Below are 27,996 nucleotides of genomic sequence, written 5' to 3' on the forward strand. Positions count from 1 at the left end.
ATGTACGTGAGCTACCTGCTGGACAAAGAGGGCCCCTCCATGTACCCCGGCCCGGTGCGCCACACGGGGGGGCTCAACCTGGCGGCGGCGGCGGCGGCGGCGGCGCAGAACTTCGTGGGCGCCCCGCAGTACCCGGACTACGGCACCTACCATGTGCCCGCCGGGATCGGGCTGGACAACGCGCAGTCGCCTGGGTCGCCCTGGCCGGGCGCCTACGGCGCGCCCCTTCGCGAAGACTGGAACGGCTACGGGCAGGCGGGCGTGCCGGGGGCGGCGGCGGCCAACGCCATGCACGGACCGGCCGCGGCAGGCTTGGCCTACAGCCCCGCGGGAGACTACCACCCGCACCCGCACCCGCACCACCTTCCCCACCACCCTGCGCAAGGACCTCCGGCGGCCCCCTGCGGCGTCCCGCCTTCCGGGGGGCTGATGCAGTCTCTCAACCCGCCTCCCGGTTCGGAGCAGCTTTCCCCTGGCGGCCAGAGGCGGAACATCTGCGAATGGATGAGGAAACCCGCGGCGGGGGGACCTGGTAAGGGGGCGGGTGGGGTAAGGTCGGGATGGGGCTGAGCAGAGAGATCCAGGAAGAAAGGTGCCGGGGCGCACGCCTGGCGTTTGCCCGTTGGCAGGGGGAGGGGGAAATCAAACACCGCCCACCCTGCAACCGCTTGCACGCTCTAAAACCGTGGGAGACGCTTGGTCAGCGGGGCGGCTCGGGCAACGCACTCAGCACCAGCTCCGGGGCCAACCGGCCTTCGCTCTTCTCTCCGCGCCCGGAGAGGAAGCGGGGAGCGGGGCTCGTCTTAGGGAAGGAAGCCGTCGTGCGGGCTGGTGTTCATGCGCATCGGCTCCAGGCTCGGTGTCTCCTCCCCGCCCCGCCCCGCCCCGCCGGTGACCTCTCACTCACTGCTTCCCGTCCGTGTGGGATCAGGGCGCTGGGGGCGGGGGGTCCCAGTCGGTGTGAAGGAAACAGCCATCCGTCTTGCAGGGTCTTCTGGAAATACCCTGCTGAGCTGAGCCCGATCTCAGCCGGGGACCTTGGAGAAGGCCGCGCACATTGCGCAAGCCCGGAGATAACAGCGGGCCGGTCCCCAAGTCCTTGACGCCAAAAGGGTCGGATTATCCAGACGTGCCGCGGTCGGCTGCGCGCTTGTGGCTTTTTGGCATCCGCAATCCGCTCCGCTTAACACAGGCTTCCCCGGAGTAAGTCCCGCTGGCTTATTCCCGAGTAGGTGCGTGCAGCTTCCGTCTCCGGTTTGGACCCCTCTCTCGAGGGTGCCCGCTCAGGAGGGGGCGCCGCGGCAGTCCCGGGCGGGTCTCCTGGAAACGAGCGCCGGGCACTTCGAGGGCACTTCTTTCTGAGGTGGAAGGCCCGGGACTGGAGCTGCAGGCGCCCTCCAGTTCTGCGCAACTCACTCGCTCCTTGGCTGTGCGGAGGGAAGGCTCGTAAAACATTCCGTGCGCGCGGAGGCAGTTTTCAAAGTGAAGGGCCACGGTTTGGCTGGTTTACCCAACCGGGCAGTCTTTCACCAGGAGGAGTGGGGGCAGCTGGAGAGAAAAGTATCTGTCGCTTTCGGGAAGGTCTGGGGCAAGGTTGCAATCAGCAAAGAAACAAACAAATAAGACTGCAATCCACAAATTACAATCCACAAAACTAAAACCCCGGCCAGAAACGGCCCCGTGATAGGATTTCTCCCAAGGCGAGAGTCGCGGGAGGCGGCGAAATCAACGAGCATTTTTCCTCAGTGAAGCGTGAAATGCAGTATGCGGAGAGGGAGGGGGCAACCTCGTCCGTATTGATTTGTGGACTGGAGGTCCAGCGTTGTTTGCGTTTCTCCAAGACCTGTGCGGAAGTAGCAGGGAAGTAAATCACGTGGAAAGCAAAACTGCTTATTTCCAAGCGGAGCGGGTTCATTCAGGAGCCTGGCTTTCATTCCAAAACTTTTAACGCAGTCACATGGCACATACGATCAGCTGGATTAGCAGGCTGCCATCCGCATTGTTGGCGCGGCCGCGACCAGCGTGCCAGTTCTAGCTTGGTGGATTGCTCGGGGTTGTCCTGTAATGAAGCTGGAGGCCGTGCAAAAGCTGCGCAACTAAACCGAGACAGGCTGATTTGTCCCCCAAGCCGGTTAAATCAAAGCAAGGGGCACTGAAACTGCCATTCTTAAGCTCAGGCAAGCGTTCCCTCGCAATGAAGAGGACTTCTTTTCTCTTTGCCTTCTATCTTGGGAGGTCAAGTCCCATAGCTGGACTGAAATTTGGGGCGGCAGAAAATGTCCCCTTGAGACACCTGATTTCAGATTCCCCACTTTTCCTTCGGTGGATGGTTGGAGGCATAGGGTTTCCTCCTGTCTCAAGCACTTTGCATATATTATCGTAATCTATTATATCGTCATAATTACAACAACCCTGTAAAGTAGGCCAGTATTACTGCATGGCAGTTTTGGAATCTTGGCAGGCTATGATTACCCCCTGGCAACATTCGTGAATGCCCCCATAAAAATAGTTTCATGGAACATGGAGACCTACTTTTTCTTGTAAGTGGAAATTCTATTACTATTCCTTATTGTTATTGATGATGATGATGAGATAAAAGCAGAAAAGAAAGACCTGTGTTTTAGTCAGGAGTGCAAGGATAAACAATGCGCAAGGGGAGCTCAAAGGCATAATTAAATTGGATTAAACGAATTTAGATGCTGCCATCCCAAACATAGTTTGAGTTGCGGACGGGAAAGTCCCGCTCAGCTCTGCAGGAGTTACTTCACGGAACTTCACAATCATTAGGTAAAAGCGTCGGATCGTGGCCTCGGTGGGGAAAAAATCTGGCCAGCCTGGTGCCTGCAGATACTTTGGACGACAGAGCAGTCCCAGCATGCCAGACTGAGGCGATGGGAGAGGCAGTTCCGCTGCACCAGGCAGAGGAAGGGTGCAGGCCGGGAGCAGGACACGCTCTGCCAGCTGTCGCTGCGACTGAGAGCCGGGCCAGAATCAAAGCGAAGCTGGACGAGATCCGCGCGGGCAGTTCCTCGGGCTTTCCTAAATAGCTCAGGAAACCCTTCCGGGGCGAGGATCAAACCCCCGGAGGAGGAAGGGCCTTGCCTGATGCTCTTTTCTCGGGTGATTTTTGAACCCGCGGGACCGCGGGGAGCGCGTGCATGAAGTCCTAAGAGCCACGCCCGATAACTACCACCAGGAACTTGTTTCAGCGTAAACTCAGGACATTTGCAGTGACTTCCCGCTTCGTTTGACTAATTCCGGAGGCCTCTAGTTTAGGGGTTTGGATAGTCTGGGGACCTTCGCTTTGGAATCCGGGGTGCATTTATCCGAAGGCAAAAGAAACTGTGGAGACGGGGATTCCCAGCTCTGAAAGCACCAGAAACTCTTTGTTTGTTCTCCATTCCCAGTATATAAAACAAAGCCATTTAGGTCCGCAACAACTGAACTAGTAATATGCTTGGCCGCGCGATCCACAGCGAACGCGCCCAGGAGACAGGCTGAAAACCAGCCTGCGCCTTCCCTCCAAGTCAGTTCCTGCTTAGAATTGGAGCGTAGACGCCCATTCAGGATCTCTGTCCTTACACAGGATTTTAAAAAATGAAAATAAAAAAAGGATTTTAGCATATACTTGGCTATTCTGCTGCAGTTTAGTATGTAAATTCTCCTCTTACCGGGTGCGAAGAAAACCCATGTTTGACGTTCCGTGAAAACCCATGGAACATACCTCGTGCAATGCTTTTCCGTTGTGCTGTATGTATGTGCTGGGAGTGTAGCTAGTATATTTTACGTAGTGGCGTTTTGATGTATAAGCTATAAGGAGATACAGCCTGTTCAGAATTTTGTGAATGAAGGATTCTTTTATATATACTGGACCCGAATGAATGGATACAAATGCGTATACGAGAGGAATAGGAATAGCACACGTACCGGTAAGGTCGAGGGCCTCGACTCTACCCTTTTCAAAAGGGCATAGAAAATGTTGGAATATGGGCTTGGTGCCACGTGTGAGATCCTGGAAGCATCAGCTTTGGGATATGCTCTGAGACCTGAATTTGGGAAGGGAACCCCATTCGTTCTAACGGTATTTGTAGTCTTCTGATAATTTCCGTGCTAGTTCTAGGGAAGGCTCGTATCTCGCCTCGAGATGTCCTGGCGAGCAAGCGCGGCTGACCTGACCGATCCTGGCTCCGAAGTTCTCCAGGGCACAGTCCCGTTAAAGAGCATGGGGGCTTGCCAGTGCTTCTCTGAGGCTCCCTCCACTTTTCTGTTAGGCTTGCGCCAGAGAACTTCCCACTGCGTAAAATTAAGACCCACTAAATTCTTTGCAATTTACTCTCCGGGGAAAGCGCTTGTGTGTAAGATGAACAGCCCAAAGCTGCAGAAGCAAAGGGGCATTTAGGAAGCCGGCCTTGGGAGTCGGCTGGACCCTTGACCAAAAGTGCTGCGAGAGGGGAAGTCTCGTTGCCGAATGCACCTAGGCGGTACACCCACGTGGGAGGATGGCATGACAGGACTGCTTGCCGGGTGGCGTGTTCCTGCGTGCAAAAACAGGCTCTCCGAGTGCAGAAAACCGGCAGGTCGCTGAGGAGGGAGGCTGCCTGACCTTCTCCCATGAGACCCTGCGTAGACCGCTCTGCCTGAGAGCGCAGGCCGGTGGAGCAGGAGCGAGGAAGGCGTGGTCCTCGTGTTGTCTGTCGGGGCTTCGCTGGCCAGGCGGAGTCGAAATCGAGCCGCACCTGGGCTCCCCATTCTGACCAGGGAGCTGGGCACGGGTTCAGGAGGCTCTGCCGAGCGCAAACAGGCTGATCTGGCGGCCCGGAGGGTTCCTCTTCGGCTCGCTCTTCCTCCTCCTTCACGTAGCACCTTTTCTGGGTTGAAAAATCGGAGGCAGCCGCCCCTGTGGCTGTCCCCGCACTGCGCACTGCCCCCTGCCCGGGATGCCCGCCTTGGCCCGCCGCTTGCCGGGCGATGCTCGGGTCAGCTTCCCGGTCGAGCTGTGGCCGACCTCATCCTCCGTGGAAGTGCCGGCTTTTGCTGCCGCTGCCCGAGGCCTGCTTACAGCCACTTAAAAGATTTTTATAACCAATTACAGTCCTATAAATCATTGGCCGGTGCGGTTGGCTGCGGATTGATTTCTGACTCACTGGGCGCGTATCTTTACCATCACACCTTGGGCCAGCCTCTTGCCGCTCGCTGGCCTGCTCTCGATGGTCTTCATACTAATATTAATAATAGTGCTGCTGATGCCAATAATGCCAACGTCATTACGGAGCTCCGCGGAGAAAGGGCGACCCCCTGGGCGCGCCTAGGCTGCCAGGAAGTTCGGACCTGGGACCCTGCCAAGAGCCCCTTTCCCCGACTCCGAGGGCGAAGGATCTGCCCTTCAGAGCCTGGGAAACGGTCCTCTGCAGGGTCAGAACCGGAGCGCCCCGGAGCGAGGCCTCCCTCGCCTCTGGCTGCAGCCGGGACTTGAGAGCCAGGAGCTGCACAGATGGGACCGGGGAGAATCCTCTGCTTAGAATAGACCCGTGAAAATGAATGAGACTTCAGTTAAACAGGGCCGAGTTACGTCTCGTTCATTTCAATGGGCCTACTCTGAGTAGGACTTAGCCACAGGGATTCACTTCCGAGAGGACATGCGTAGATCTGAGCTTGCGTATGTTTCGCTCTCTCCTCTCTCAGTCCGCGTCTGAACCGGCGAAAGTGAAACGCTTCCCGCTTCCGACGGCTCGCACTTTCCGAAGGGGAGCCCAGCTCGCCTGTCGTGGGCTATTTCGCTGCGAGACGTGCGTGCGTGCGTGCCGCGGCTGCTCCCGCTCACTTGACGGGCCGAAAGGACCCCCGGCCTGGCCTTAATTCGGAGCGGTTCAATTCGGTTCTTTCTCTGAAGCCGGCTCAACTCGAGCGCGTTGCTTTGAGCGCCCCGCGCGCTGGAATAGCGATTCTTCTTCGTCTTCCTAGGATTCTCCACATTAGCCTTGATCTTCCTCGACTAGTGATGATGGGGCAGTAGTGGAAAAGCGCCCAGTTAGGATCGGAGTCTAAACGCGTTCAAATGCCAATTTATCAGTTTCATCTCGCTTTTTGGCCCTGCAATAAACTCAGGAACAGTGCGAGAATAGGAAGCCCTGTATTACCTGTTGTTTTTTATTAATTAATCAATCAAGTTATGATATCCCGGTTTTTCCCTGCCAGAAACTCAAGGAGGCTTACATAGTCCTCCTCCTCTGCATTTTATTCTTACAACAACCCTGCGGTGTGGGCGAGGCTGCGTGACAAGCCTAAAGGCCCCGCATGAACTTTACAGCCGAGAAGGGGCTGGATCCTGGCTCTCCCGGGTCCCAGCCCCACACCTCATCGCGATTTGTATCCTTGCGGTTGTCAGTTTCACACCGAAGACGGAGGGGTGCCGCAGGCTCGCGCGAGTGTGGAGAAGCGGCAGGCCGAGAAGGCAAATGCGCGTGCAGCGCAGGACAAATGCCCGCCGGTCCTACCAACCGCGTAGCCACCCTTCCGCGGCTGAACCGCAGCTCCCTCCGTTCCCAGCTGCCTTGGCTCGCGGGCCAGCATGCCCGCGGTTCGAGCCCGCGCTGGCGCCCGGCTGCGGGAGGCTGCGCTGCTTTGCCCGCGGCGGCGCGGGGCGACTGCGCCTCTGCGCGCGGCCGGCTGAGGAGGCGCCCGACGCCGCCAGCCACGCAGCGGCCGCAAAGCGGGGGCCGAAGCCCGGCCGGCCGGCCGGCCGGCCGCCCCTCCTCGCCAGTGTGATGTTAATCTAGCCCGTGGGAGCCGGCAGCTTGGCTCCCCGCGCCTTTCCTTTCCGTTCTCTTTCTGCAGGCCCTCATCTGTCACGGGGAGGGGCTCTAAACCCATCTCGCTTTGATATACACCTTCCTCGCTATTGTTTCCTTGTTCCCCCCGGCCGGAAAAGAGGGGAAGGAGGAGGGGGAAACAGAAACTTTCGCAGTCAATACTGAAATGTGCCATCCCCGTCACATTCCCCCTCTCTCTGTCTTTCCAGGGCGGAGGTGGGGGGAGCAGCGAAGTGTGGGAACGGGCTGCGCTGGTTGCAAATGCCCCGCATCAGGCCAGCAGCAAAATCTCGCTCTCCTCCCAAAATAAGCCGGGAGTTGGATTTTCTGCAGTTCTTTCCAGCAGTTCTTGTGCACCGCTTAGAGAGTTCTTTAGGGGACTATTAGTGCGATATACAAGTTTATTATTAATAATAACTAATAATAATAATTAGTTAATAGTTATTAACTATTTAATAATAATCAAATAAAGGAAAGGAAGTGTGCAATAGCTATATATTGATCGGTCTATAGATCTAATATTATGGAACAGGATATTATGGTAATCACTTAAAATGCTTGAAGATGTATCACTGTTTAAGATTAAACCAGACAAGACATTCTCGAAAGGCAGCCGTGCTGGGCAGCAGTCCTGTGTAGCAGCGTTCCTCAACCCGGAGCTCTCCAGATAATGCGAATGGCAACTTCCAGCATTCCCTACTATTAGACCTATTTGCTGGGGCTAATTGGAGTTGCGCTCCAAAACACCTGGAGGGCACCAGGTTGGGGAAGTTCCTTTGCACACTTACTGGGGAATGCCATCTTAAACCTGCCTAGACAAGCCCATCTCTCTTACACACCCACCCACGCGCAATAACTTGTTCAGAACATGTTCATGTTTACAGTTAAACACTTATCAATGTATTTATTCCTAGGACCTTTTAGGCTGAAATGTGTGAATGTGCAGGACTACTGAATTGCCCTGCATAACAGCTTGCTGCTAGTTGAAGCAAAAACGAAAGAGCTTTCCTGCACTTTAAGGACGGTGTGTATTTTCGTAGAAGTAAGCTCTGTTGAGCTCAGTGGGAACTGAGCAAACCATCATAAGATTGCACTGTTAAACTTTTTTAGTACTAATATTATCATAAACGTTTATCAATCCACTCAGGAAGAAGCTTGTACATTCCTTCTCTATATTCATATTGACTCAAAATGGGATCTCAAGCGTGGGATCTCAATTATCTCCATGTGGACAAAATCAGCACATTGGAAGATTATTTTCTCCAGGTTTTTAGGGCCAGAGGTGGGAACTAGTGGCCCTCCAAACACTCCCAGTGGTCAGGGCTGATGGGCGTATTAATCCTACAAGTACATCTGGAGAGTCAGCAATTTTCCAGTTCTGCACAGAGCAAAACTCTCCCTCATTTGCTGCCGCACATGGGCAGAAATTCAAGAGGCAAAGCTGTCCTATCAACGGTACATTGCTTGATCTGTTGAATGGTGGCTTACCACACAGCAGGCGTTAAAAATAAATAGGGACACGGGTTTAAACAAACAGACAGACAGACAGACACCAGCTACTGATTTATTGTCTCCTTAAATCATTTGCCATCTATGCCTCTCCTTTAGCTTGCAGTAAAGAGGCAGTGCAACCTTGACTCCTCTTATGTCCTAGCATGGTTTCCACTGGGCTTCTGAGCAGAAAGACACCAGGAGTTCTGCTCCTGCAAGCCATGATCCTTAGCTTATTTGATCAAGCATTTCATCACCATTTCCAGGTTTGTGTTATTTCAGTTGTGGATGATAGTCCTATGAACTGGGATCTGAACCCGGTTCTTCCAGGCCGGCCAAAGCTCTTGTACCTCATTTGCTCATCCTGCTGCTATTCAGTGATGTGTCTGTGAGGGAGAGAATGCATTTTGCCCATGCTCCGAGAAACAAGGTTTAGAAAATATTATCATTTCCTATGCTTCAAGGTTCAAGAAAAATGAAATTAATCAAGCTCCTATTTTACCTAGTGGGAGAAAGGACTGTTTCTTCCTAAAAGGCATATTGTTATTAAGGATTAGGAAAGTGGGGTGAAGGGCAGATGTCCTGGCGAAGAAAAGGAAAAATGAAGGAAGGAACTTGGAAGGAGGGGACAATGAGAAAGAGGCTGCAGTAGTTTAATGGAGTGGGGGAAATTAAATAGATCCACAAGACTCAGTCCTCAATTCCCCCACCCCCAATTTCTTTTTACGCAATTTGACTAAAATGGGGGAGAAGGAGGAGATGTGGAAGCCTGGGCCTCGTGGGCAGTAAAGCAGCCAGGCTTGCACTGCAGGGCAGCAGTCCACCGTTCCCACGGTCCAGGTGCCTGTAAAGACCATCCAGGAAGCGGAAGGTGATGGAGGCCGTGGCCAGCAGGCCCTGTGTCAGCACCTGGGCTGGCGTGGACATGCTTGCTCTTACGACCCCGGCACTGCTGGCCGTGGCATCCTGAACACTTCAGATTAAGGAACAGCTAACCAGGCATTTACACGGTTGCGGATGCTCGTTGTCTTGTTGCTGTTACGTTTGACTTGAAAAAATACACTCTCCTGTTGTACAACCAAACATAATCACAATCGGAATAGTCCAAGCAAACACCATTTGATTCCTGCATCCAGGATTTTGTGGGGTTCAAAGTGTAAAACTGAACATACTTGGAGCATTTCTTTCCTTTCCTCTTTCTTTTTGAAAACGCAGGTTTGACGACCAGGATCTGCCTGTCTGTTTCGTTCTGCTTTCCCACAACGGGCATTCAGAACCAGTTCCTCCTAGCCTGGAATGGCAGGGAGGTGAGGACAGAAATGTGCGTGCGGTACTCGCGACAAAAGTCATGCCCGTGGCCATCTGCGAGGGAGTCCCTCAAACCCCTACGATTCCCCACACTGCTGGCTAGGGATGCTGGGGACCGCGGGACTTCCCTGCCTTCCAAACACGCATAGGAGTACCCGTCGAAAGCCCGGGGTCTAGCATTGCCTTGCTTGCCGCGGCACTGCCGGGAGCCTCCTCTAAGGCTCGCCGTTCCAACCAAAGGAGCGCTTTCATAGGGGCTTCACAGTGCCGTGCGGCCCACGAATCGGCTCCTTGCAGGGCCTGCGTCCTGTGTGCGCCTTGAGAGTTTTGGCCCGGGCGGCACGCCTCGCATAATGAAATGCGGGGCCCCGCGCCTCCTGCCCCGCGCCGCTCTCTTCCCTGCCTCCGCCGGGCCGTGGGGAGGGAGCGCGATGCCGGCGAAGGCGCTGGATGTCTCCATTCAGATGCGGCCTTTGGAGCCGGCCCCGGGGCTTCTGCTCAGATGCACCGCCGGGGGCGAGGGGGGCCGGGCCGGGCCGGGCCGGGCCGGGATGAAAGCGCCTGCCGCCGTTTGTTCAGGAGGGGGTAAGACAAACAGGCCGCGCCTGCGACTCGGGGGCTCTGCGCTTTGATAAGATCGCCTTGTAGCGCATTGTTGGCGCTGCTGTCGCCCATTCAGCGGCTCCGGGGCGCTCTCTCTGATCGGCCTTGTCCCTCTTGGCGGGGGAGCCTTTTGTCGGTGGGCCGCGGGGCGGCGGCTGGTTTTGTCTTCCCTGACCCGAGCCCTCCTGCTGGCCATTAAACACCCCCGGGGGCGCTCCACGCCTCCCCCTCTACTGCCGCCGCCGCTGCGCCTTTCGGGGCGCGCGCGAGGAGGAGGCCGGGGAGGGAAGCGGGGGGCCCGAAGGCCGGGGCCAGCGCCGGGGGAGGCCTGCAGGCCCTCGGGCGGGCGATACGCTCCTTCTTAGGATTTCCATGAGCGCACTAGCATGGGCTCCAGCAGCCTAGTTCCTCCTCGCATTGAGAATAGACGGCAATCTGCCTGCCTTCCTTGGTTTCTTGCTTGCTTCCTTCTCTTTGCTGCCCCGTAGCCAAAGCTCTCTGGTCTACTCGGGAAGATTCATAAAATGACAAACCACACAGATAACGTGTCCTCAGTGCCGCCAGGTTTTATGTTCATCATCATCATCCATTCATTTCTGTACAATCCCACAACTGAAGCGGTCTGGGGAGTTTACACTATCCATTCAAACAAATAATAAACATGAAATAAAAATATCAGAAAAAACAGCTGAAAACAGATAATAAAATGGACAATACAAAAACAATACAAAGAATGACACAAAGAGTGACTCTTCAAACACCTGGCGATCCCCCTTAAGTCCCCGGGTGAGAGGAAAAGTTGACATTTTAGGTCACTGTTTATTAAAAAATTGAAACAGGGCAAAGCATCCCCTGCCAAAGTATCTTCAATTTAACACCTGCAACTTAACAGAGAGCCCAAGTGTGGACTAGTCTACCGGCATATAAATAGAAATAATAAACAAACAAACAACCATTCAAATAGAGCAGAAAAGTAAAATGTATAAATGGTGGAAAACTATGTTTGTATCTCCTGGTGTTTTTGCTTATCCACTTTTGGACAAAAGCTGGATGTTTCTGTAGTTCTACTGAGATTGACCTATTTGCAAATTTGCAAAAAACTTGACTTTGTAAAGTGGCCATCCTCTTGCAAGCCCACTATTAAAAACTCTGGCATCATCTTCACCATCGTTTTCACTCACAGTATTTTTAAACTGCTACATATCTAGGCAGACTCTTGAGCAACAGGCAGTAAAAGAGATGCAAGAATAATTTAATAAATCCAATGCTATTAAAATCATGATTTACTTGAGAGATATGAGGTTCTGATATAAAGTAAGGAGTTTTTTTCCACTGAATGTGCTTCTCCAGAACGCCTTAGGAATAATTGTTGATTGACTTTACTCTAGACCAAGTAATTTTACTGCTTCATGCTTCATTTATTTTTATTTATTTCGGATCTCAATGTTATTATTAATTCCCTGGAAATTAATTGAAGCTACTTTTGAATCCAGGACAAGATGTCCTATCATTAAGAGTTATATTTCATTCATAATCAGCAGCATAGAATTCACAACTTTTTCTTCCTTTGAATTGAACAGGACTAATGTCTCAGCCCACAACTCAGACAGGCAGGTGGCCCTGGGCTGAAAGAAGCCCAAGACCTTTTACTGCAAACTGCATGGATGTCTCCTTGTTTAACCCTTGCTACTTGGGGAAAAACTTCCAAAAGATCCAAGAGAAAATTTATTTGTAAGTCAGATAACTTGTGGGTGTGTGCATGTACGTATCACTCTGTTTATTTTATAATTTTCAATAAACTCAGATCCCAGCTTTCAGTGCACTTTGCTGAACAATAAACTAAAACATAACAAAAACACAAAGATCCACAATAATCCATAAAACATAAACCAGGAGATGGTACAGCATAAAACCAACACAAATGCATGTTGTCTAATCTAAGAGGGAATCAAGAGTTCTGGCCATTTTTAAGGTCTTTGCCTGCTTCCCCAAAGACAATGCAGGTACCAAGCCAACCTCCTCAGGAGACTATTCAGTTGGTGGGATGCCCCCACCAAGAAGACCCCCTTCCTGGGGTGCCACCACTGCACCCCATTTGGCAGGGGCACTTGCAGAAAAGGTTTCAAGGATCATTGATAAGATAATGATTCTGTGTTTATTATAACGTTACCCTGCTTTTCCCCCCCAAGGAACCCCAAGTGACTCACATAATCTTCCTCTCAGTTTTGTCATCGCAACAACCCTGCGAAGTAAAATAAGATGGCCCCAAATTGCCCAGTGAGCTTCGGTGATAAGTGGAGACTAGAACCCAAGTCTCTGTCCCAGGCCAACACTTTGACCCCCATGCTGCACTGGCCGTCCTAGGACGGACCTCAGTGTGTCGGCAGGCTGGTCTAGCACAGGGAGGCTCCCAAAGGCCCTCATCCCAGCAGCGCTTTAACTTGCGCCCAGAGAGAGGGGCCAAGAGCCAGCGCAGCCATTCAGGGACCGGTCAGATATGCTCCTACTTTGAGGCTGGAATTGTTTCTCTGGACAGTCTTCAAAGAAGTTCCACCAATGTTTGCACTGCAATAAGATGAAGGTTTGTTTGTTTGTTTGTTTGTTTAAGATGGTTGTATGCCATCCTTTGCAAGAGCCTCAGGATGGCTTACACAGATAAAATTCAATACATAACAGTATCACATAAATAAATTAACGACCCACTCTGGCTGCAATTAAAATATGGTAATAAAATTCAATATTAAAACTTGTTAAAATATTGATTAAATAAAAAGGTCTTAACCTGGTGCTGAAAAACATATAATGATGGCACTAGGTGGACCTCTCTGGGGAGCGAATTCCACAGTCGGGGTGCCACCACAGAGAAGGCCCTCCTCTGGGTGCTCTGCCTCCTAATATCTTTCCCAGAGGGTTCCCGGAGGAGGGCTTCTGCTGCCGATCTCAGGGGGCGGGAGGGCAAATAGGGAAGAAGGCTTTCCTTCAGGTATCCTGGTCCCAAGCCATTTAGGGCTTTATAGGTAATAACCAGCACCTTGAATTGAGCCCGGATTTTGATGGGAAGCCAATGGAGCTGATAGAGGACTGGGGTTATATGAGAATAATGCCCAGTCCCCGAAAGCATCCTGACAGCTCTGTTCTGCACCATCTGAAGTATCCGGACTGTCTTCAAGGGCAGTCCCACGTAAAGCACGTTACAGAAATCCAACCGGGGAGTAACCAATGCGTGTGTTACTGTTGCTAGGCAATCTTCCTCCTGATGGATTAGCCAAAGCTGAAGAAAAGCACTCCTCACCACCACCGCTGTCACTTGAGCTTCCAAGGACAGCTCTGGGTGGAGGAGCATTCCCAAGCTGTGCACCCTGTCCTTTAGAGGGAGTGCTACCCTGTCAAGGGCGAGGCCCATGTCGCCTACCCAGGAGCTCGATTCCCAATTCATGGTCCACTATACCAAAGCTGTCTCTGTCTAAGATGATCATAGTATATATTTGGTGGAGATTTTTACTCAGGCTGCTCACATATAGCAAAAGTATTTGGAGCTGCTGTTTTAATGTACTCGTAAAATCAACAATAGAGGCACTGCTGGATTAGCAAACTAGTTTCATTTTTCTGAAAGCAGCTCTCTCACCATTTTGAATATTGCAAGAACAATAACAGTCTCTGGTTCTCCACCTGGGACATGGAGTGGGGGATTTCCAAAGAAATAACCATATTTGTCTGTTTCAGCAAAACTGCCCTTCCCCAGCCCTGGCCTGCCTCTGGAGAAGCTGGAGTACAACTCCCATTATCCCCAGATCTCATTGACTGGTGGCCAGGGTTGCTGAGAATTTTCAAGTTGTCATCTTACACTTCTGGAAGGTGCCAGGCTGGGAAGGACAAGTGTAGGTTCATTAGAAGTATTGTAGCCTACGTGCTTGCAGAAGAGATTCTTTTATTAATTATCACTGTACTTATATACACTTGATCTTCACATAGAAATATTGCAGAGCATACTTAATGCATTCCATGGCCTCTGAACCCACTGTTTACTTTCACTCCATACATTTGCCAACAGAGGACAAAACGTTATGCCACTGATAAAAAAGGGGTTGCTGTCCCTGGGAAATGCAAAGCATTTCTTGCTTGCTTGTGCCTCTGTGTTTAAAATTTCAGGTTTTCTTGTTCCTTCCCATTAGAACAGGAATGGGCTACTTGGGACTTTCCAGATATTGTTGGACTACATTTCCCATCATCTCTCCTCAGTGCTATGCTGACTAGGTCAAAGGGAATGGTAATCCAACGTCTGGAGGGCACAAACTGCCCACCCCTACATAAAGAGAAAAGAGTTTTCCACACTGTTCAGCTATGACCCTTCTGCTCCAATATCACAAAGGGATTATCCTGAGTGGTGCAGTTAGAGTGTTGGCTGGGGACTTGGGAGATCTTGATTCTAGTCCCTGTTCAGTCATGAGTCTTCCTGGGTGACTCTGGGCAAGTCACTGACTCTCAGCCTAACCTACCTCACAGGATTGTTGTGAGGATAAAGTGGAGGATTATGGAGGCTGTCCTGGGTTCCTTGCAGGAAAAAAATATGGGATGTAAACATATGGGGTGTAAATACACATGGATGCACATATAATAAATAAATAAATACTATGCCATGTTTACTTTTGGACAGTGTGATGTGTGGTGTGCGGTATAATGGCATAGTGGGTGGAGTTCAGTGGATGGCTATTCTGTGGAGCTCACTGGGTGATTTTGGATGAGTCACAGGCACTCTGCCCAAGCCACTTTGCAGGGTTGTTGTTGTGAAGATAAAATGGAGCTTGGTAAGCTAACTTGGGTTCCTCATAAGAGGGGGAAAAGGGTAGGATATAACTGCAAGGTGGTGGTGGTGATGAGGATGAACTAATTTTGCAGACTGCCCTTCCTCAAACGACATAATATCTTCCTTATCAATCTTACCACAAATGGGATGTGGGTATGCATGCAATTTGTCATTGGTATTGTCCATACACAGGTGAAGTTACATCCATTTCAAAGGAAATAGCATGTGTGTTCGGAGGCAAGACATGTGCATGATTCTTTCTGGGAAAGAAATAGGGATGAAAATGGCCTCATTTTGGCTGATCATGCTTTCAGATTGCATTGCTTAACAGAGGGGTGTGTGTGTGTGTGTGTGTGTGTGTGTGTGTGTGTGTGTGATGGGTTTGCTTCAGGTCCCAACATGTGCAAATGTGACTTGGAAGCCTTCCTTGGATGAAAGCCTTACCTGGGGCTTGATTCCAAAAGGGGGAAATGTTTAGATCTCCATTTCAATGAATGGCACTTTCAGTCCAAACAAATCCCAATTTCTGAGTAACATGCTTGGGACAGAGAGGAAAGGCCTAAGTGTGAAGACATAAAAGAAAAAATGTGTTGCTAAGGTTTCATTTGTTGCCCTGGTCACAATCGAATGGGACTGTGTTCAAGTCCCACTGGAATGCTCTACTGTGCTCTTGCGCATAGACCCTGATTATTTCCATGGGGCCGGTGCGTACAAGAGGGATCCTGCTGGATCATGACACTTGGGCACAAGCCAGTAAATGGACGATGCACACATGTGTTCAAGTCCTTTCTCTTGAATTCAGCAGGACTTCAAAGTGCTTATTTGTCTGGACTAGGTCTTCTTGTATATATTGTCCCTGGAGAAAGCTGTGATCTCTCACTTATTACATTTGGAGAAATGGGTTCTACTGAACTCAGCAGGGCTTAATTCTTTTTTGTCCAAGTGCCCGTCTTAACAGGCCAAATTACAGAGTACCACATGATGATAGATGTGGACAAATTAAGGTGCTGCTCTCTGACACACAACAGGCGGACAGGCATTGGCTTATGTGCATGTGCTTGACTTGGGGGCCATAAATCTAGCAGCTGCTTGCTTTTTACAGGCATTGTTTGACAGTCACTTCCTCTTCAAACCAGACATTGGAGGGCTTACAATTTACACTAGCAGGAAGGACAGAGGCCCTTCATTATTAGTCGAAATAATTAACAGTAGCTTTTCTAAACTGGATGCTTAACTCTGAGCAGTCATAGGGCTAGGAAATCTGAATTAACACGTCAGGCTGGGATATCTTGTAGTGATGTTTGTTTTGGTCTTGTTTTGTTTCATTGCCTTCAGAAACCCTGAACGCTAGAGACCAACTGGACACTTCTCATATGGGCTAAGCCTTTGTTAAAACTGAGGGGAATTTTCCCCAACTGTATCTTTGAAAGAGTACATTTTAAAACCCATGTGCTCTCTTTAATTGAGAGCCAGCCCAGGGTGGAATGTTGGACTGGGACTCTGCAGATCTGGGTTCAAGTCCCCACACAGTCATGAAGCTGACTTGGTGGCTTTGTGTTAGTCACTGACTCTCAGCTTAACCTACCTCACAGGGCTGCTGTTGTGGGGATAAAGTGGAAAGCAGGAGGAGGACTCTGTAAGCTGCCTTGGATTCCTCACAAGAGGAGAAAAGGCAGGATATGAATATAATTAAAAATAAACAGCCTGACCTCCATCTCTCTCCTCAGTGAAAACACGGACGAAAGACAAGTACCGTGTGGTCTACACGGATCACCAGCGGCTGGAATTGGAGAAGGAGTTTCATTACAGCCGTTACATTACCATCCGGAGGAAAGCGGAGCTGGCAGCCACTTTGGGTTTATCGGAGAGACAGGTATGACTTTGGCTGCTTCTTGCTGTATCACAGCCAGTCCCCTCTGTCAAGTCACCTTAATGTTGATTCCTAAATATGATCAGTGCTATCCATCCGTCAGTTTGGTAAAGGCTTGTGCATGAAACAAGTCCCATGTCTTTTAACAGGCTACAATCTAAAGCCTTTCTGAATGCAAGAATGTTGGCCTGGATCCAGGTGGAGGCCACTCCAACTGGGCTGGTGGAAGTGGAATTTTCTGCCACTGCCTCCTCAAGGCAGCCCCTCCAGCCATCTGAAAATGCAGTGTGGAAGTTCAGAGGAACTTTAATGGATTGAGTGAGCTATAGTGTATATGGGGATAGAGGAAGAATTCCTCAAAAATCAGCTTGAGGCACCTTCTATAAAATCTTGGATTCACTTTTTTATGTTTTGAGGAAAGTTTCCTTACACCCAGTAGACAGTTAGTTGGTCTATCACTCAGTACAGCTTGGTAGCAGCTCTACAAGTTTCTGACAAGAATGTTTCCCCAGCCCTACTTGGAGAAGACAGGGATAGAACCTGGAATATTTTATCAGCACATTTTCTCTACCAATAGGCTTCAGCCCTTCCTTCTAGGTGTGCAAGGGAGAGAGGCACAGGTTCACCTTGCAGGTATACTTTCCAGAGACACAGAATTTGACTGCAATTCCTTGCTAGGTAGACATGAAGGAGCAAAGCTGAGCTTGTTAGTGTCTGGTGATTGGAGGAAACAGCTTGGCTTGATGGAATTGGGAATGACAGCTTCCATTTTCACATGGGAGATTTACATCTAAATCTAAATTTAATTCAAAAATCTTTTGAGCACTGCTTCAGGGAGGCTTGTCTGAAAAGCGGCATAAAACAAACTTTAAATGACTGAAGGTTCAATTCACATTTTTAAATAAAAAACGTCCTATAGCCTCAGCATACCCATTAGGTTTGGGGGTGTTTTGGTTTTGCTTTAACATAAAGGTTCACCTAAACTAACTTTTTCCCTATTTCTCTCCCCCTCCCGCTCTCTCCCCCCTCACTCTTAAAATCTCTTTATAATGCTAAACCTGCAAACTATATAATCTGCACTTTTTGTTATTAACTCATCATTATCACTTTCCAATAATAGTAAATATCCCTCCCACCCTTATTCCCTCCCCTATGTTCTTCCTTTTGCCATGTATTCAAAGAGTAAAGGTTTCATGTATATAAGTAAAATCATTAAACCAATATTGGATGGATAAATAAATAAACAAATAAATAAATAAATAAATAATCAGAGTAAAAATGATAGTACAAGAAACAGAAATACAAGATAAGGGTAGTGACATGAGCATCTCTTTGCTGGCCTATACTGGTTTCACTGTGGATAATATTAGACCTCAAGAACATCTCATTATCTTGACTGAAATATTTTTAAAGTGATTCCATGTAAATTATAGTTTCATGGGCAGGGCAGGTCAATAGTTCTTGAATACAGCAGCATATATTGAGGTTTTATTTGCTTTCCTCTGTCGTAGGATAATAAATTTAGCAGTGTGGCTGACAGGGAAGTCTGAGAGCTGGCAGGCACTTTTCCGTCTAAACATTGATAGGATTGGGCCCCAAGGTTCTGAATCCTGCCAGAGACAGGGGTAAGGCTAATATTGTAGCAGGCATACATGGAGGAGGGGGTCTGAAGCTGTGATCTTCTAGGAATTGTGTTGACACAATTTGCTTTTCTCCAAGGGTTCAGGCATGATGTAGAAGGTGGATGAGGACTCAGGAGATCCTGGTTCCCACTCAGACATGGAGTTCACAGGGTGACTTGGAGCTAGTTGTTGTTGTGAAGGCTCCTTGCAGGTGAAATAAAATGAGATTTAATTGCTGCTCACAATAAAGTTGTGCGGTTAGGTTAAGAGTAAGATGGAATGAATTGCTCGAGTTCATCGAATGAGTTTCTTGGCTGAATAAGATTGAACCCAGGTCTCATCAGGCCAAGTTGAACATTGTAATTTCTATACCAGTCTGGAGTCTTCCAGATGTTTTGGACTTCATTACATATCAGCCTCATTCACCAAGCCAGTGCTCAGGAATATTGGCAGAAGTAATCAAAATACCAGGTTGGGGAAGGCTGCTGCATTTGCTTACACAGTTGCTGTCAGGAATACTGAAAGAGTCACCCAAGGCACTCGAAACACTCCCAAAGTGCTAACTATGGCAAGAGGAGAGATGATGTGGTTCTGGGTCCCTTGATCTCCACGGAATCTGAACATGCCTAGACTGTGCCCATGTTTGTATGTAGTTTCATGGAGCAAACAGCTTAAGTCAAATGTGTTTGTTTATCCTGCTCACAAAATGGGCAATTGGCCGACTTGTATGCCAACATGTTTAGGAAGGGGATTTGTTTATCCCATTCCAGTTATCAGAAGAAACGTTCTAGCCTGCATTTGCTGTCTCACGGATATTGTGAAAGCCCCACACACCTTAGTTCTCAAAGTCCAAGAAACTTGCTTTTCAGACTTTTCAGTACAACCCTGTTCCAGGTGCCTTCCTGAGTTTCCTGGAAATTCATTAGTTCTAAGTCAAGCTCCTATGTGAGGAATAGCTTTGCTCCCCCCAAGTCCTCTGCCCTGGTAAAAGAGGCAGTGGTTTGATCATCACTGCAATGATTTCTGTTGTCTCCATTTGGGCATGAAAACTCCATGAAATCTGCTAGTCCCTAATGTGTCCCAAATTTTGGTTGTTGTTGTTGCTGCTGTTGTATTTTGGATATAAATCAAAAATACACACTCTTCCCTCAGTCCTGTAGCCTCTTGTGCTGAATTGCCCATTGTACTTTCCTTTGTTTTCCATGAGAATATGCATGCTCATGAAAAGGAAAGGGAATGAGGGGAAAGGAAAGGAAAGGAAAGCGGGGGGGGGGGGGAGGATGAACCAGCTGGCCCCTTTGACAGAATTGCCTCTGAGAGCAAAGCATCCTGAATCCAAGCTAACAGTGTGGCCAAAGGAACAATTTCCAGTCTCAAATAAAGAAAAGCTGCACCCGCTTCCCAGGAAAGCCAGATGCCTAAAGGATAGTGCTCAATCATATGCCAGTTACATAAGTGGTGTGATTGCTACAAATAATATCCCTCATGCAGACCAATCCAGGAAAAACGTTTGGTTCACCATCCCACTCAGACCTTTACACCTACTGTGGATTAATGGAGCTTGTGCCACTTTTTACAGTGCTATGATGACATTAACAGTATAGTCCTATACATAGCTACTCATAAGTTCCACTGGGTTTGGTGGAGTTTACTACCAGGTAAGTATGCACAGCACTGCAACTGAAGCCACTTTTTGCTATTGTAACCCACATTTTGCAGTGGTTGCACTGAAATTAAAGTAGTGTGCCCCCCACCCCAGGTGAATGTAACTTACTAGGTGTTTGAACCCCCCACCCCCTTCCTTAGGCAGTTGTAGTCACCAAAAATCATCATATATTGGAGAGCCACAAATCATGCAAGCTGAATTAAGGTCCTGTGCATCACTTATCTATCCCAGTCTGATGGATGCTTACTCTGAAATAAATTCCACCGAGTTATTATCAGGTAGGCATGCACAGCATTGCAGCCCTAATGTTATGGAGGAGACTTGGGAATGCCTCAGTGCTGACAAAATGCATCCTGTGTATGCAGAACTTCCAGGTAAGATCAGAAAAGTCTCCTATCTGCACCTGAGGCTGCTGGTTCCAATGACAGCAGAGCAGCATATCCACTCCAGGTTTCATTTTGAACTTTACAGACGCTGTCCAGGTTGTTGAACCTCCTCCAGTCTTGAAATTTGGGTTCAGTACCATGGACAGCTCTTTTAGAGTTCAGCCCATCTGCCTGCTTGAATCCTGGGCAAGTTGCTATTGAGTCAATGTGCACAATATTGAGTGGGATGAACTAATGGGCCTGACTTGGTAGATAGTAGCTTCCTTCATTGAACATGCTCTCCCCCAGAAGCATAGAAATTGTCTTATTTGTGGTTTTCAGAATTCTACTTTGGATCTATGCTTTTTAATTAAAAAGACAGGTGGCAGTTTCCTTACTATACTGTGTTAACTTCTGCTCAGTTCTTGGATGTTGGATGAACTTGTCATGGTTTGTCTGTAGCCTAAACCAACAAGAGTGCTGGGCATGCTGGGAATTGTATAACTTTTTCTGTCTATACATGAATAGGATTGCTCCTTAACGCTGGGGTTTTGTCAACATTATTGAGATATTTCTATGGAATTAAAACTGGTATCCTTGAAATTATGAACCTGGAGCTTCTCTCAGTGGCTGGAGCCTGGTGTACTTGATTGTAATTATGTTAATTGGGTAAGAAGAACCATGCTGAATCAGGCAAAGCATGAATCTACTTCAGTTTTCTGCTCATGCAATGGCCAACAACCTGCCCCTGGGAAACCCATAAGTATGTTCCAGACTTTTTATAAATATTGGACACAATTCAGCAAAGCTTAAATCTATTTGATTTCCATCAAAAAGTTAAGGACAGGCTTAAGGGTATATGGCCAGATGCACTGAGAAACAAGAGGTGGTGTGTTTTCTGACCCACTGGGCTGAGCTTGCCCTCCGCTTCATTTTTGCTCCACAATTACTGGGTATACACAATCATCACAGCCCATGGTAGTCACTATACATCAAGCCACTGTGCATTGTGGTGCATGGAAATGGCAGAGACAGAGCTCCGGGGTTTGAAGCACCAGGACTTTTGAATTAATAGAACTAATGATGTCATTTGTCACACCACTCTGGCTTCTCTGTTCCGTCTGAGTTTAATGCAAAGTATTTTGGGATGGCTTGGTCTTGAACAGTGCTTAAGAACCATTATCTTACAACAAACACAGCCATTCTCTCTCTCTCTCTCTGACACACACACACACACACTTCCCCCTTCCCCCGTAACACACAAGCACACATACAAAGATGTCTCAGTAGGGCTGCCTCTCCTGGGCTTCTCTGGCAGCACAGTTTACAGGGATCGTCATGATGAATATCTGCACTTCAAAACTGACCTCTGTTCCCCAGTGCCAGTTGGATATTGAAGCAATCACAAGTTCCTCTGGTGTTTTTTCAATAAGTTACTTATGTGCTTACTTCTTTTACACCTCAGTCATTTTTTTAAAATTGAAAAAGCATTCTGGGAGGAGAAGCAGCGGGGTGGGATCATACCTATCATCTAATCAATCCTGCAAACAGCTGGTCTGTCCGTCCAACCTGCAGCACCAGTTTTCCTTGAGCTCAGCCTAGGAGTGGGACAGATTTGTCTGACAGCCTGGGATGGGTGCGATCCATGAATGCAAATAGATGAGTGCTTTAGGCATGTCTGAATACACACTAATGCTCCCCCATTGAAATCTCACTTTGGCCGGGTTGAGCCCATTAGATTTGCTTGAGAAATCATTTGGGATTCTTTTAATTAGTAAGCAAGCATTTATCAATTATTAATTCAAAGGCCTATTAATTCCACTAGGAGGATGAGAACTTCATAGCATATAACAGCTCATTTCCATAACAAGCCAAGTTGTCCCTTCCCTTCCTCCAGAAACATGTTATCTTTCTGCTTTGAAAAGAAGAGCTTAGATTCGCAGGAATTTATGACGTGTCCACCCTCTTTCCACACATCTCCACTCCCTGTCTTCTGAGTGGGGGGTGTAAGGAATTTTTGCTCATGTAGGTCAATCTCCTGCAAGTTTACTCTAAGGAAGTCCTGCTGCATTCTATGGGCCTTAATCATAGATAAATATGTCTGGGATTGCAGTCCTAGCTCTCGTCCGGAAAGCACTGTCTTAGTCCCTTCACACAAACTGGACTACTTGAAAGCAAGGTTAGCCAACCTGTGCATCAGTCCCTAGCTCTCTAATTTACTGACACATAACTTTGTTTTCCTCTTCCTCCCAGGTAAAAATCTGGTTTCAGAACAGACGGGCCAAGGAAAGGAAGATCAACAAGAAGAAATCGCAACAGTCTCAGCCAGGTGGCGTGCACAGCGGATGCGAACCCATGAGCCCCGTCTCCTCCATGCAGCCGGGGACAACTGGCTCTGGCCCCAACGGAGGAATCCTGGGCGCTGCTGGCTTAGCACCCTCTGCTGCGCAGTGACGGCAGCAGGAAGGATGGACTGAACAGCTGGAGGTCTCCCGCTCTCCCTAAATAAAGAGGAGGTGTGCCTGTACAGCAGCCCCGGTGGGAAAGGCCACTGGTCTGGCAACAGAAACTGATAAGGCTGCTGCGTCTCCCTGTCCTCTTCTCTGTGCACTACAATGGACTTTGCAGAAGGGCTCCACACTCGCTCTTTTTGTGCCACATTTGTACAAAATGGTATTGTGAGCAACCCAAGTTTTGTCAGGGCAGGGGAGGGAAGGGAGCTGATTTTCCTTAATTTGTTTGATTTCCCCACCCCACCCCACCCCACCCCTCCATGCTCCAGTAAATGCCATGTAACTAACACGGCTCTTGACAATGAAAACACTGTCTCTCAGGGAATGGGGCCTGGAATGTCTTTTGTTGTTGTTGTTTTTCTTGTTCTTGCTCCAGGGGGTTTTTTATTGCTAATGTTGTTGGGCTAATGATAAATGTTAATGGGAAAAAGAAGAAAAGAAAAATTAAAGTGTATTTTACTTTGTTTTCCTGGTACCCTATGTATACCAAAGAGTGGGTGGAAGGGTGAGAAAGAGAAGACACTTTAACCTTAGAACTCACAAGAAACGATTAGGAAGAGAAATCACAGAAATGTTCTGGAGCAAAGTGCTTGATGCAAATTTCTTGCAAAAGTGCCTTTAAGCCAAGTGCTGGTGCTTGTTCATCCAGGGCTGTGTGTGCATGCATTTGAGGGCATAATGTGGAAATGAGGCAATCCATTTGGATCAAGATGCAAAGGGCAAATATTTGGAAAACAATATGGCACTCCCATGCATTCTGTGGAGCTTTTAGTAACCCAGACCTAAATATGGGGTATGGAGTGGTGGTGCAGTGGACCAAGGGCTTGCAGAAATGCAGCACTGGCACTTTTTATTATTAGTAGGGATACTGCTGTCATCTGCCACCCCATCAGGATTCCTAATTTAATCTGAATTTAGCTGCAGCCCTTGGGCTGGGCTGCAGGGTCCTGGGAGAAGGCAACCCATTTCCCCAGTAACAATGCATCATTCCCTGTTGTGAGGCAAAGCGTTCTGGGCTAGCTTGCAGCTGAATGCCCAAATAACCTACAAAACAGCGGCACCAAGTAGAGGTGAAACCGCTTGAACTGGTTTGTTAATATGGATTGACACAGCTGCCTGAATGTTTGGATTCTTTGAGGCATGGGTGGGATGTTAGTCATGTTGAGCATCTGCCCTTTGAAAAATTTGCCATTTTGTTCCAGTTGTTCAGGTAGGAAGATAATTTCTCATTGGTATCAGGACAGGTTTTATTGGTTTTATCTGACTTCACGAATAAGAGGTGCAGCCCAAAGAACACCTGCAGCTCAGTCTTCTGTGCATGTCCACACAGAAGTGCACCCACAGTGCTCAGAGGGACTTTTCTGAGCTCCAATGCCATGCATAGAATTAATTGGTCAGTGCATTTAAAGCTACACGCATTTACCTGAAAGTAGGTTCCCTTGAAACTAATTAGCCTAAACTAATTAATTAGGCATTTCTCCTTGTCCTTTTTATTTCACTGGTGTAAAGGTGCAATTCTATGCATGCTTAGATAGGAATCTGTTCTACAGATCTCGGCATTCCCCTGCCTGCATGGGAGAATGCTGGAAGTATAGAACTTTTTTTCTGCCTGGATTTGAATAGGATTGCACCCCAAAAGTCTTTCCAGTCAGGGAGCACATAGTATACTTTCTAATAAAAAAGACAAAATATCCATTCTAGCTGGGGCACAATTTTGCTCAACCAAGCCTCACGTGAAACATATGAAGTGGTTCAGGAGCCAACTTTGGTAGTTCCCATTCGTTTGAATGGGTGGCTTGCAGGACAGCTTCCTCCCAGATTGTGCATCAGACCAATGCAGGATCACACTTTGAAGAGAAAAATAGCAGATCTACAGGAGCATAGAATGGTTTTGTTGATGTAATATATGTATATATTGGTTCATGTAAGATTGATTTGAGAACATATTCCATTATCCAAAATGGAATATCCCTTCCCTACGGAGGAAAATCCTAACTGTGGGAAACAATTACAAGGACCAGTCGTCTCACCTCATACGAAGTCTGTTTGCATCCACATTGACTTGCCTCTGAAAATGCTGAGTCCCTGGAATTTTCATTTTGCTGGCCCTTCATTTGCCATGTCAGCCATTTTGCTGTTCCTGTTCAATGGCATTGCCACCCATGGGTAAAACTCAGGATGCAGGAACCTCAGCGTGTTGGCACAATCCAGAGGAAGATGGCAGTTGTGCTTTGGTTTTGTTGAAAGCTTTACTGAACTCAATGGAATCCAAGTTAGCAGGAATCAAGATGTCCCATGGACTCCAACAGGATTTCTGTGCATCGTGGCTAAATTTCTACACAGAGATCCATGGTAATGACTGTATACAAATCCTAGATTCACTTGCCTGGAGCTATACTCTGCCAAAAACCACAGGGCATTTCTTACGAGTGTTAAAAACTGAGCAGTTTGCAAAACTCAAATAAACATCATTCAAAGTGGAAAAACATGAACTTAGTTTCAGATTTTGAAAAGCTTCGAACTTAATATTTGAAATCTGACCTTGCTTTCAAATAGGATTAAGCTGTAGGAGTACCACCTTGAACCTAAATCATTTGCTTGAAAGACATCCCACTGTTTTTTTCTATGGATCATGAATCAAGTATGCTTAAACTCAGCCTTCCCATCCTGCTGCCCTCCAGTTATTTTGGACTATATCTTCCATCATCCCCAATAATTGGTCATGCTGATTGAGGCTATAGGAACTGTACTCCAAAAATCATCTGAAAGATACCAAGTTGGGAAAGGCTAGCTTAAATCTGTAACCTGGTCCTTCTTCCTAACTTTTAATTATATTTTCTAGAATGTGATGCTAACTGAACTTGGAAATGTATCTTGGTGAATCCGTCCTTCCGAGAGTCTGATGTCTAAATGGGCTTGAAACCAAGCTTCTTAGCTTAACTGCAGTGTGAATTATGATATCTGCCAGGGATGGGGAACCTACAGTCTTCCAGGCATTGCTGGACTCTAATTTCCATCAGCTCCAGCCAGCATGACCCACTGGTCAGGGATGATGGGCGTTATAATCTAATAAGAGCTGGAGGGACACAAATTTCCCACTCTGAATATACACAGACAAAAATGAAGTGGGGTGTGTGTCAAAGGCACGGCATGTTTCATGGTCCAAGGGCCCTCACGCAGTTTCAGAGAAGCTTCCATGGGCCCTATTGCAGTGGTGGGTGGGGCTAAGGGAAAAGGGCAGGCCGAAAAACAAAGAAAATGCTGGCATGGTTTAATTTACACCTCTCTTTGCCTGTCACTAAACCTTAGGGCAAGCATTTCAGCTTCTTAGCAAAATGGCTGCCCAAAAAGCTTTAAACTCAGGTTTCTGGAGGACAGAGGCAAGGATTGCTTTGGTGCTGCTTTGCACTTTAGAATATGTCAATAGCCAATTTGCTGGGGATGGCAGGCCTTTTTGCTGCCTAAAGGTGCACAGGAGCATTTCCTAAGTGTTTTGCACAGGCTCTCAAGGGCAGCTGGAGGAACTGCTGGGGATGTTGGTGCCTCCTTCCTCCCATCTGGCCTCCCACCAAGGGCACCTCTGAGGTTGGTCCTGTCTCCTCGGAGCTGGTGCAGAAAGTACCATTCTGGCTGAGAAGGCAGAAGGCAAGAACTTTGGATTCAGAGTCCCAGCTCTGATCTCAGAGTGGCTCTCCAAGTTTGGAGCTGGGACTCCCAATTATCCTTTGACTGCCTAGACAGAATCTAATGGCCATAGGATTGTGTCCTTGGAATGAGAAAAAAGGGACTCCAGAAGGCTGGACTGGGATGCCAGGAGGGCCCCAAAGGTTCAGAATTCTGAACCTTAGTTCAAGGTCTTGTGGTGCTGGTTTTAGCATCCTATCATGGCGGTGGCTTCCTTGAAGAAATGGAGGAAGCATTCCAGGAAGTCCTGCTGTCTCACAGTAAGTAATGTAGACTGGGGCACAATTCAAAAGACAGACAGACACACAGAGACAGACACACAGAGAGAAGCCCAGCATCATCTTCTGGCATGATGACTTGTGCTATTCCAGGGGCACCAGTGCTGCCTAAATGGTAGGACCAGTCCTGGCATCCCTACTCCTGAGTAAGCATTCCTACTGAGTAGGACTTGGCTTCTTCCAGGGGCCAATTCTCCCACAGGAATCCACGGAAGCCCGCACTCTAAAATTCTGCAGGTAAAACTTCTCCCATCGCTACATTCAGATATTAAGGGAAAGTTTTACCAGTTGAATTTCTGTCTCTTACGCACCTCTTCAAGGAGATCAGTGAAGGCCAGGAAAGAGTGAGCGGGATCTAGGACGAAGGGATGCATAAGCTGTAGAAAAACAAGCCACCGCTTTTCGCTCCAGGCAGGCTGGAGCCCCGGTACCTCTTTAAAAATCTATTAACAACAGCCTAATGGCAACGAAGGACGCAAAGGGCAGGCGGACGGCCTGGGCTGAAGCCATCCGGCTCAGCGGCTCTGGAGGCTGCAGCCACACCCGGAGCTCTGGCTGGCAGGCAGGCGACGGAGGAAGCCTCGTGTGCCTCCGTTGCTATGGAACGCCGGTCAATAAAGCGTGTTTGGATTGTGGAGCGAGGCGCAAGGTCTGTTTGCTTAGTGGTTCGAGGTTCAAAAGTCGGCATTGTCCCACTGCGAGCAGATCTGGCGGCGAGGAGGAGGAGGAGGAGGAGGAGGAGGGAAAGGAGCAAACGCCGCCGCGGGCAGGGCCGTGGGGGCCGCAGCCGCCGCGGTGCGGCGCGCATCCCTCGCCAGAGCCCAGGCGAGCGTCCCCGGGGCGCAGCGGTTCCCGGGCCGCCGGGCAGGAGAAGAGCTCCAGAGCAGCGCTCTGCGGGGAGGCTCGCGGGACAGAGAACTTGACCGGGACTCTCCTGCCTGGGGGCCAGTGTGCACTGCAGCCTCATCAGCGCCGGGTGTGGC

The 27,996-nt window shown here is 48.7% G+C and overlaps 1 protein-coding gene across 1 annotated transcript; it reads left to right on the forward strand.

Annotated features, from left to right (window-relative positions):
• On the forward strand, nt 1–27,936 carry CDX2 (caudal type homeobox 2). The gene is made up of 4 exons (XM_044441788.1): nt 1–532; nt 16,743–16,888; nt 22,792–22,864; nt 27,800–27,936. The coding sequence occupies exons 1-4, from the start codon at nt 1–3 to the stop codon at nt 27,934–27,936; spliced, it is 888 nt and encodes a 295-aa protein (XP_044297723.1).
• The last annotated feature ends 60 nt before the right edge of the window (nt 27,937–27,996 follow it).

The sequence above is a fragment of the Varanus komodoensis genome, unplaced genomic scaffold (assembly GCF_004798865.1).
Source record: "Varanus komodoensis strain SLA01 unplaced genomic scaffold, ASM479886v1 scaffold4, whole genome shotgun sequence".
Lineage (NCBI taxonomy): Eukaryota > Metazoa > Chordata > Lepidosauria > Squamata > Varanidae > Varanus > Varanus komodoensis.

Bases quoted from the DNA above. Each gene is read 5' to 3' on its own strand.
- CDX2 (XM_044441788.1), top strand. From the start codon at position 1: ATGTACGTGAGCTACCTGCTGGACAAAGAGGGCCCCTCCATGTACCCC. The intron at 533-16,742 runs GTAAGGGGGCGG...CTCTCTCCTCAG, and splicing joins ACCCGCGGCGGGGGGACCTG to TGAAAACACGGACGAAAGAC. The intron at 16,889-22,791 runs GTATGACTTTGG...TCTTCCTCCCAG, and splicing joins TGGGTTTATCGGAGAGACAG to GTAAAAATCTGGTTTCAGAA.